The sequence below is a fragment of the Neofelis nebulosa genome, chromosome 11 (genome assembly GCF_028018385.1).
Source record: "Neofelis nebulosa isolate mNeoNeb1 chromosome 11, mNeoNeb1.pri, whole genome shotgun sequence".
Classification (NCBI taxonomy): Eukaryota; Metazoa; Chordata; class Mammalia; order Carnivora; family Felidae; genus Neofelis; species Neofelis nebulosa.
The window spans coordinates 66,752,704-66,762,477 of NC_080792.1; the positions used below are offsets into that span (position 1 = coordinate 66,752,704).

Sequence of the window (9,774 nt, forward strand, 5' to 3'; positions counted from 1 at the left end):
TGCATCTTATGCCTCTTCTCCCCACACACCAATTTGAGTGGGCTGATCTGTGGCCAGGCCTCTTCCCCAGACTGGGAGCCTCTAAGGCCTGGTCTGAGTCATCCCTGTGCCCAGAATGGGTCTTCCAACCTAGTGGGTACAAATAGGCTTGTGGCCTCCCACAGGGGCTGGCCTGGCCCCCACTCAGGGAATGCAGGATGTGACAGGAGGCTGACCTGGGCACCCACTGTGAAACCCAGCTGAGGCTGGGGTTAAACAGAGCTGGGAGATCCTGAGAGTGGGGTGGGAGTGGGTAACCAGATGGGCAGGGGGCTCTGGGGCCCTGCTGGAGGCCTTTCTGACTTGAGCTCAGTCATGTTGGGGGATCTTCTTGGCCTAACTCTGGCACCAAGGTGGCCTTGGCACTCCTCGTCAGAGATAGGAATTCACACAGTGGGTAGACGCCGGGTAGAACCCCGAAGTCCTGGCCCAGGGTGCGGCCCAGCAGGTGGGGTGGGGGCTGGGAGTCACTGGCTGCCAGGTGCCAGTCTCCTGGCAGGGACACGCCCCACCCTGGGACAGGTGAGGCTCTTGGGGAGGGGCCCCTCAACCTCAACCTGCTGGCAAGGGCCTCTCCAGGGAGCCCGGGCCAGGAGCTGTCTTCCTATCAAGGCAGGTCAGACAATGCCTGAGACGCAGGGACGCATGCTGCCAGGCTATTGTTTGAAGGAGAGAGAGAGAAGGCCCGGGAGACCAGCCCCCACAGCTTCTCCTGAGCCTTGGAGTTACTGGGCCAGGCAGCTGCTGCCTAGCACCACCAGGGACTCCCTCCTGCTGAGGTGTGAGCCCCGTCAGGCCTGTGTCTGCCCATCCTTCAAGGTCAGTTAGGAGCCAGCCTCACCTGTCCCCTACCCCTCAGACCAGAGGGAGAGGGCACCATGCAGGCGGAGGGGGAGCCCCAGGAACAAAGCCAAGGAGCCAGGTCTTTGGGACAGGCTCCCCGAGGATCTGGGGGGGAGCTGGAAGAATATGGTAGTTTCACCGTTAATATTGTTTGGTGTTGGTGAGCTTTGGTCTATCCACACTATGAAAGAGGGTGGGGGGTGCTCTGGTGGCCCTCCGTGCCCCCATCCTCTGGCCCCCACCTTGTCTCAGGCAGTGATGGGGGCGCTATTGGCTCTGGTGGCTGCTTCCAGAGCTGACTCTAGTGATTCTAAGAATGGAAATGCCTCGAGAGTCTCAGGCACCGGGAGGAGGTGGGCGCAGCTGTGTCTACAGCTCAGGAAGCCCTGAGAAATATTTGTTGTACTTCATGGGCCAGAGAGAGGGGGTGGCAGGGCCCCTTCCCTGGAGCTCCCCCAGGGAATCCACAGGCCCTGTCTGGGTGAGTTTGGGTGCAGGGGCAGGAGCTGGGAGTGAGACCCTTTCCCTCCTGACATGTCACCCTCCTGACTCTTGCCCTTCTGACCTGGGCCTCCCCAGAGGCTGTGCCTTATCAGTGGAGAAACTGAGGCAGTCTGAGAGTGACAAGCTCCATTAGACACCCAGCTGTGAAGTGCTAAGGCGTAGACCCAGGCGTGTCTGTCTTGGAGATGCCCTGAGCCTGAGATGCCAGCCTGTCTGGCTGGGGGGCTAGGCTGAGGGGCTGTGTCTCTAGTGGACCTACAGGTGGAGATTGGGTGGGACTTGGCCCAGACACTTCCTACAGGTCCACATGGCAGAGGGCTGGGGCCAGTGTGGAGGCTTTCTCGGGGCAAGGACTGAGGGCCCAGCTGGGAGAGCTGAGGGAGGTGCCCTGTGGCTTCCCCCTGCTCTCCTCTGGATGAAAGACTCTCCTGTTCCCAGCTGTGGGCCCACCCCTCCTCCCCAGGTGCCAGGGGCCTCCAGGCCCCACAGCAGCATTATGAGCCTGGACAAATGGACAGAGGCCCCTCAACCAGGGGAGCCAAGAAGGGAGAACCAGGGTGGGGAAGAGCTGGGGGGCCGCCTATCCCCACTGATACACAGTCCAAGAAGTATGTCTGTTCTTGTTGCAGCTCCTTTCCAAGCCTCCCTCCTGCCTGGCTGGCTGGTTCCGATTCTGGTAGGGTCCTGGAGAGAGGGGTGAGGAAGGGTTTGGTGCCCAGGAGAGGCCTGTGGCCCCTGGGGTGGTCACAGAGGGTGAGAGCTATACCGGCTTGAGCTTTCCAGCCCTCGTGGGCCCGTCTTGTGGATCAGAGCAGGCGAGGAGGCTGACAGGGAGACAAATGACGGGGAGGGGGTAAGTTCACTCTACACACCATCCCCCCACTTTGGCTGGCGGAAGTGGTCTGGGGGCAGCTGTGGCCAGTGCTGGCTGGCTGCAGCTTCCAAGTTTCCCGGAGGTAGGGTGGGTAGGCCTCTGGTGCTCTAACTGAGCACTTGAGCCCCTTCAAGCCCGGGCGAAGGGGAGGTGGGTCCAGGCTGGGGAGGTGGGCTCTGCCCCCTCCCAGTTCCCACGTGTCTGGAAGGGCCACACCAGTCCAGAACACTCCTGCTCCCATCACACACACATAACATACGAGGGGGGAGGGAGCGTACAAGGAGGGGTGTGGCCGTGGATAGTTAGAACTCCGCGACACCGCCGGGAGGTTTCCGGGCCAATTCTACGAGGAGAAAAGGAGTGAGAGGGGCCGCTGCCCGCGTGGGTGCGCATAGGTCCCTGGAGCGTTCTCCCGGCGCCCTCTGGCGGGTTAAAGCCGCGCTGCACCTGGAGGGGGCGAGACGCGGGGCGGCCACAAACCCCGCCCCCTAGGGCCCTTAGGTGGGCCCTGGCTTCCCCACCCTCCCACCCGGGTGGTAGAGACGCCCGGACAGAGGCCACCCGTCCGGCAGCGGGACTCCGCCTCCGTGCCTATGCCCGCCTATGCTGGGCCTTTCCCTCCGAAGCAGCTTTCCGGTGGCTCCGCCCGCGGCCCAATTTCCAAGCGACTGTTTCCCGGCGACCGTGCGGGTGGGGCGTTCTTGTTCCCCGCCCGCCCCGCCTGCCAGCGCCCGCGAGGCCCCGCCTCTGGTTCGGTGCGGGAGCCGGGGCTGCCTGTGGCTGAGACCGCGCGCTGCTGGGGCGGGTCCGCATTGGCAGAGGCATGGCACGCGTGGCCTCTGGGGTCAGCAACACCGCGGGTGTGCAACGTCCCTTCTCTGGGCCTCAATTCCCGCGTCTGTAAAACGGGGGCGAGAACGGAGCTTCAGGGCAGTACTGCCTGTAAGTCCCTCCTGAAAGCCCTGCCCCTGTGGGTCTGACCCGGTCTGGGGTCCAAACGCAGCGATGGACTCGCTGGCAGCGCCCCAGGACCGCCTGGTGGAGCAGCTGCTGTCACCGCGGACCCAGGCCCAGAGACGGCTCAAGGTGTGTGTGGAGAGGGGAGTGGAATGTGGGTCAGTGTGTGTGTGCCTGCCGGGTCCCGGTCCCAAGGGCTCTGGGACGTGACAGGGACCGGCAGGGCCAGGGTCCACCTGACTGGGCGCTGGGACCCCGAGGGTGGGGGAGGCTCGGTGCCGCTGTCTATAAATAGCCCTTGCTCCGCCTTGGTAGCAGCAGCCAGCCACCCCCGCGGCTGGATGGTGGCCAGATGGGGCCTCCCACCCCCTGGTACACTCAGGAGGGGTGAGTATTGAGGCCAGGGGGCTTCTCCCGCCTATGGAGGGCCTTGGATGTGTGTGAGGGGTCTGGGTCCTGGTGCCCTCTGCCCACCGCCCAAGGGAGGACCCAGCCTAGGCCTGCTGCAGCCAAGCATCCTAAACTCTACACACACAGACACATTCTCAGGTCCCTGCAAAGCCCCTCACTGAGGCGGGGGCAAGGATGTCTGTCACCCCCTTACCTGCCTTCCCAGCTCCAGGCCTTTGCTCACAGGCCCTCACCCTATTTCTGCCATTGAAACTCCCCACACAGAGGACTCTGCCCTCTGTTGCCTCCATGTCTGAGCCGGGTAGGGAACAGGGCATCAGACTGCCCCAGGAATCCAAGCCTGCTCCTGACTTGCCCTGCCCCCGCCCCCCAGGATATCGACAAGCAGTACGTGGGCTTCGCCACACTGCCCAATCAGGTGCACCGGAAGTCTGTGAAGAAGGGCTTCGATTTCACGCTTATGGTGGCGGGTGAGTGGGCTGGACTCCCAGGTGGGGTGGCTTGGGCCATAGCCAGCTAGGCTTTGTCAGAGGGGTCCCAGACTTAACCTGACTCTTTCACTGTACCTGCTGGCAGGTGAGTCGGGCCTGGGGAAGTCCACGCTGGTCCACAGCCTCTTCCTGACCGACTTGTACAAGGACCGGAAGCTGCTCAGTGCTGAGGGTGAGTGGGCCCTATGCAGCCCTGGCATTGGTTCCCCATCCTCTGCTGTGTGACCCTTCAAAGGGGTCCCTTCTGGGTCCAGACCCTGCTCCTCTCTCCCCACAGCGTGGGTCTCTCCTGTTCAGGGTCCAGGAATAGTGGCCCAGACCACAGTCAGGCCATGAGGCCAGGGCTAAATGCTAGAATGGATGAGAACAAGGGTCCTGGCTGCCCAGTGGGGGTGGGGTCTGAGAGTTGGAGAGACCCCTCCAAACGATGCCTCGACACCCACAGAGCGCATCAGCCAGACCGTAGAGATCCTGAAGCACACGGTGGACATTGAGGAGAAGGGGGTCAAGCTGAAGCTCACCATTGTAGACACACCGGGCTTCGGGGATGCTGTCAACAACTCTGAGTGGTGAGGAGAGCCTGGCTGGGGAACAGTCTGTGCCTAGGCTGATCCAGTGTCCCCTCTGGCCTCACCGACCCTCCTGCCTACCTGCAGCTGGAAGCCCATCACCGACTACGTGGACCAGCAGTTTGAGCAGTATTTTCGTGACGAGAGTGGCCTCAACCGCAAGAACATCCAAGACAACCGTGTGCACTGCTGCCTCTACTTCATCTCCCCTTTTGGACACGGGTGCGTGAATGTCCTGGGAACAGGCTCAGGGTGGGGGGTGGGACCCGCCTCCATGGTTCCTCGTTGGCTGCACCTGTCACTGCTTATCTTCTGCCTGTGCCCTCACAACCATGCCCTCCCTGAGCCCATCCCACCCTCTCTCTGTGCCCTCACCACCCCCACCATGCCCCTCTCCACCCCTGGATGCTCTCTGCAGGCTGCGGCCAGTGGATGTGGGTTTCATGAAGGCTCTGCATGAGAAGGTGAACATTGTGCCCCTCATCGCCAAAGCTGACTGTCTCGTCCCCAGCGAGATCCGGAAGCTGAAGGAGCGGGTGAGCCTGGCAACTGGGCCCGGGCTAGGTCTCCAGGACCCAGAACACCAAGTGTGCTGATCCTGGGTGCCAGAGCACCTGGCCCCGGGTCCCTGGCCAGCCTCAAATCTGACAGCCCTTGCCCCGCCACAGATCCGGGAGGAGATTGACAAGTTTGGGATCCACGTGTACCAGTTCCCTGAATGTGACTCTGACGAGGATGAGGACTTCAAGCAGCAGGATCGGGAACTGAAGGTGAGCGGCCTGGGGTGGCAGAGGAGGGAACTGGAGGTCAGTTTACATGGCACCAAGCATCCAGGTCCAACCCGGTGGGGGAAAGAGTCTTTTGTCTGGGCAGTAGAGCCCCTCCACCTGGGGTGGGGTACAGTCACTCATGTCCCCACTGGCTTGTGCAGTTTGGGCCCCGTGTGGTTAGTGTGTCATGGAGCACTTGCCAGGACCCAAAGGCACAGTCCTGGCCAGGCCTCCACCCTGACCCTGCTCCTCAGTCTTCTTCCAATGGGTCACGAGCAGAAGGGTCTGGCCTGATGGCCACAAGCCTGTGTGTGCCCTGGCTCCCAGAATTCTGAGCTCCAGAGGATGGTTGTGGCTTTGGGTGCCCCGGGAACTAGAGTGGCAATAACCAAGCCTAAGGCACGGGATAGGCAGCCACTGGGCCAAGAGCAGGGTGGAGCCCTTGGCCCCAGCTTAAGTCAGCATCAGTAACAGGAGGCAGGGGCTCAGCTCTGGGGAGGGAGGGATGGCGATGGTAGCTGAATGGAGCAGTTCCTGATGGGAGATGGTGTCAGAAGGGGAGGATATGCCTGGCTGGGCACATACCCTGTGCCACGGGTATAAGCCATGCCAGCTCTGGCTTCAGAGAAGCCACAAGGGTTGGGCAACTCCAGGATCTCTTTGGGAGGGGCTGTTGATAGTGATACTGGAGGAGCGACCAGGTGCCGAGTGCCCATGTCCCTCTTCAGCCACTAACCCCATACTCACACTAACTGGGCGCGAGCCCTTGTACCTGCCCTTCCCAGGAGAGTGCGCCCTTCGCGGTTATCGGCAGCAACACAGTGGTGGAGGCCAAGGGGCAACGGGTCCGGGGGCGACTGTACCCCTGGGGGATCGTGGAGGGTGAGTTCAGGCATGGGGTGCGACAGAGGGAGTGGGGTGGCTCCCCCGGGCCTGCACCCACCCAACACCCGCTCTTGCCCCACAGTGGAGAACCAGGCACACTGCGACTTTGTGAAGCTTCGCAACATGCTGATCCGCACACACATGCATGATCTCAAGGACGTGACCTGCGACGTGCACTATGAGAACTATCGCGCGCACTGCATCCAGCAGATGACCAGGTGCGCAGCTCTGACTCGGACCTGGATCGTGCACCTCATGTTCCCAGCCAAGGCTCCCTAACAGAGGGCTGATCCTTGCTGCCTTCCCAGATCTGAACTTTCCCCCAACTCCCAAGTAGGCCCCCCACCCTGCACCTTGTCTTCCCAGAGCCGACCCAACGGTGTGGGAGCTCAGGAGGGCAGAGCCTCGGTAGTGTCGGGGGTCAGACAAACTGTCCTTCTTGTCCGCCCCACAGCAAACTGACCCAGGACAGCCGCATGGAGAGCCCCATCCCCATCCTACCACTGCCTACCCCGGATGCTGAGACAGAAAAGCTCATCAGGATGAAGGATGAGGAGGTTAGTGGGGCCACAGGGGAGGAGAAGGGGTGGAGGTGGGGGTCCAGCCCCTCCTATCACGTTTGTCACTCTACCTTCTGCTGTTCCCGTCTCACCTCCAGCTAAGGCGCATGCAGGAGATGCTGCAGAAGATGAAGCAGCAGATGCAGGACCAGTGACCCCAACCCAGCCCCACATTGCCATGGATATACTGCCAGTTTCCAGGCTGGCCCTTCCCGTCCCTGGACCCCAATGGCCTGGATTCCACCCTGGAATAAATCTGGATCTCCAACAGGCCTGGGCACAACCCCGGTCCCGGAATGGTCCAGACCAGGACTGTTCCCGACTGTTCCCAACCTGACCCAGAGATGCAGGCTCATAGCCCCCAAACAACCCTAATTTATTCTCAGCACCAGTCCCTCCCCTTATTTGTATCTGCTTCCAAGGGGCCTGGACAGCAGCCCCCACAGCCGGCCCTCTTTGGCCTCGGGGGAACAGGAGCTAATTTGGGCCATGACTTTTGAGATCTACCCCTGCCCCAGAAGGTCATGAACTCCGACTCCAGGCCCTACTCAGGTAGGGGGATAAAACAAGGCAGAATAGGGGAGCAGATCCTCGGCATCCCAGGTCTATTTCTCCACCCCAGTGCCACAGAGTGGACGTGGGAACCCTCATGTGCCCCCTCCCTCGGGCCACCCAGCTTACGCTGAGGCCTCACTTTGTGCCGAGGTGGGCCAGTCCTTCCCTACCTCCTCACCCCTCACTGGGTAGCTCAGTGGCAGGTTGGGCAACAGAAGCGCTTAGGATCCCTCCAGACTGAAGGAGAGCAGCTGGCTGCAGGCAAGGATCTCCCGGGGCTGGTGGGGCAGGGACGCCTGCAATTGCCCAAACTCCTCATCTAGGGCTGTGGCCTGGCCTGAGGGCTCCAGGAACAGTGGGTGCTGGGCAACCTGGGAACCCCCCACCCCTAGACTGCCATTCCCTGCCTGTGGCTGGAGGTCCTTTCTCCCCAGCAGCACTGTTGCCCTGGGTTGCCTAGGCCATCCCTCCCCCACCCCCAGCATGATACCTTCCCCCCCAATCCCAGTCTCCAGTTTTGTTCAGTTGTGAATGCTGCATCCTGTCCTGGTGACAGGAGAAAAATGTTGGTGAAGTCGCAGTGGTGTCCGAGTGATCCGTGCTCCCCTGGGTTGGTGGGGGGCGGAAGCCCTGGTAGCCTGCGAGCCCTGGTGATAGTGCTCTATCTGGGGCCGCAGCGTCTGTCTACTGGGCCTCCGGGTTATTTCTGGCGGGTGGCAGCGCTGTGGTCGGTTCGGCCAGGGTGCTGGGGCCTGGCAGGGGCGGGGCGGCATTATCGCTTGGCTCTCCAGCCAACGCTTAGCGCTCCAGAACAAGCCAGGTCACCATCCTCTCGCCATGGGCTCCGGTGAGTTTGGGGTCAGGCAGGCCCGGGACTGCGCTCCTTGAGCAGAGTCGGGTTGGGAGGCGCTGCAGTCATCTGGGCTGCAGTAGGGAGATTTAGGGCGGACTTCCAGTCAGCGCGCGGATGGTCGAGGTGGAGAGGCTTTCGGGTAAGGCGGGGCTCGGGCCTCCGGGGCCCGGGCCGGGCCCAGCGCCCTGGGGTGTACAGGGACCCGCCCAGGTGCCACACAGGCCACCAGGCTCACTGCGGCGCTTCCCTTGCAGGGCCGCGCCGGGCGCTGAGCCTGCTGCTCCTGCTGCTAGCGCCGCCCAGCCGCCCAGTCGCGGGCTGCCCCGCGCCGTGTGGCTGTGCGGGGACGCGCGTGGATTGCGGGCGCCGCGGGCTGACATGGGCCTCGCTGCCCGCCGCCTTCCCGCCGGACACGACTGAACTGGTGCTGACGGGCAACAATCTGACGGCGCTGCCGCCGGGGCTGCTGGACTCGCTGCCCGTGCTGCGCGCCGCGCACCTGGGCGGCAACCCCTGGCGCTGCGACTGCCGCCTGGTGCCACTGCGCGCCTGGTTGGCCGGCCGGCCCGAGCGCGCGCCCTACCGCGACCTGCGCTGTGCCGCGCCCCCGGCGCTGCGCGGCCGCCTGCTGCCGTACCTGGCGGAAGACGAGCTGCGCGCCGCCTGTGCGCCGGGCGCGTTCTGCTGGGGGGCGCTGGCAGCGCAGCTCCTGCTGCTCGGCCTCGGGCTCCTGCACGCGCTGCTGCTGCTGCTGCTGCTGCTGTGTCGCCTGCGCCGGCTGCGCGCCCGCGCCCGCGCCCGCGCCGCGCACCCGTTGTCGCTGACCGCCCCGCTGGTGGCGGAGACGGCCGGAGCCAGCGAGTTCTACGAGTAGTCCTGAGAGGCGCTGAGCGACGCGGGCGTGCCAGCCCGACAGGACCCTGCCCCAAGGAGCCCTCGCCCTGACCCGGACCGGGGCTCGTCCTCCGCCTGGGCACAGTCTTCCAGACCCCACCACCCCCCTGCGGGCCCCGGGCCACACGCGCCCCTCTGCAGCGAGGCGAGCCAAAGCCCAGGACGCTTAGGCGGGTCAAGGGGGTGAGCTGCAGCCCAGCCCCTGCGAGGTTCCCCACACCAAACTCCAGTGCAGAATAAACCCTTCTCCCAATCTGACTGGTCTCTGTGCCCCACCACCCGGAAATTCCCCTCCCAAACCACAGGACAAGCCCTAGGAGGTGATTCAAGGGGGATGCATCACATCTTCCTACACCCAACACGGGATCAGTGACTCTCCCAGACCACTCACTTTCAAAGGAGTTCAAGTGGAAGGCACAGAAGAACTCAGACAGTGACCACATTATAGGGTAGTGAAGACATTGTGGGGACAGTGAAAACAGTGTTGAGACAGTGAGGACACTGAGGGGCAGTGAGGACACAGGGACGGTGAGGATACTGGACAGTGAAGACAGTGGGGACATCGAGGG

General features: G+C 63.0%; 2 protein-coding genes across 8 annotated transcripts in view; both read left to right on the top strand.

Moving 5' to 3' along the window:
- Window positions 1-8,038, top strand: part of SEPTIN5 (septin 5) — a 28,259-nt gene extending 20,221 nt beyond the window's left edge. For 3 of the 7 annotated variants that reach the window (XM_058692999.1, XM_058692995.1, XM_058692996.1), the window contains 10 exons: window positions 4,002-4,098; window positions 4,205-4,291; window positions 4,565-4,688; window positions 4,776-4,910; window positions 5,107-5,224; window positions 5,357-5,458; window positions 6,244-6,340; window positions 6,426-6,561; window positions 6,798-6,900; window positions 7,002-8,038. In XM_058692999.1, the coding sequence (XP_058548982.1) occupies window positions 4,002-4,098; window positions 4,205-4,291; window positions 4,565-4,688; window positions 4,776-4,910; window positions 5,107-5,224; window positions 5,357-5,458; window positions 6,244-6,340; window positions 6,426-6,561; window positions 6,798-6,900; window positions 7,002-7,058 (1,056 nt within the window). In that variant the 3' untranslated portion in view covers window positions 7,059-8,038. Of the gene's footprint in view, window positions 1-648; window positions 859-2,848; window positions 3,347-4,001; window positions 4,099-4,204; window positions 4,292-4,564; window positions 4,689-4,775; window positions 4,911-5,106; window positions 5,225-5,356; window positions 5,459-6,243; window positions 6,341-6,425; window positions 6,562-6,797; window positions 6,901-7,001 lie in introns of those variants that run through there. The other 4 variants (XM_058692989.1, XM_058692991.1, XM_058692993.1 and 1 more) reach the window with 4 other exon arrangements.
- A 128-nt stretch (window positions 8,039-8,166) lies between these two features.
- On the top strand, window positions 8,167-9,463 carry LOC131490538 (platelet glycoprotein Ib beta chain-like). The gene is made up of 2 exons (XM_058693001.1): window positions 8,167-8,305; window positions 8,566-9,463. The coding sequence occupies exons 1-2, from the start codon at window positions 8,296-8,298 to the stop codon at window positions 9,183-9,185; spliced, it is 630 nt and encodes a 209-aa protein (XP_058548984.1). The 5' UTR covers window positions 8,167-8,295; the 3' UTR covers window positions 9,186-9,463.
- The last annotated feature ends 311 nt before the right edge of the window (window positions 9,464-9,774 follow it).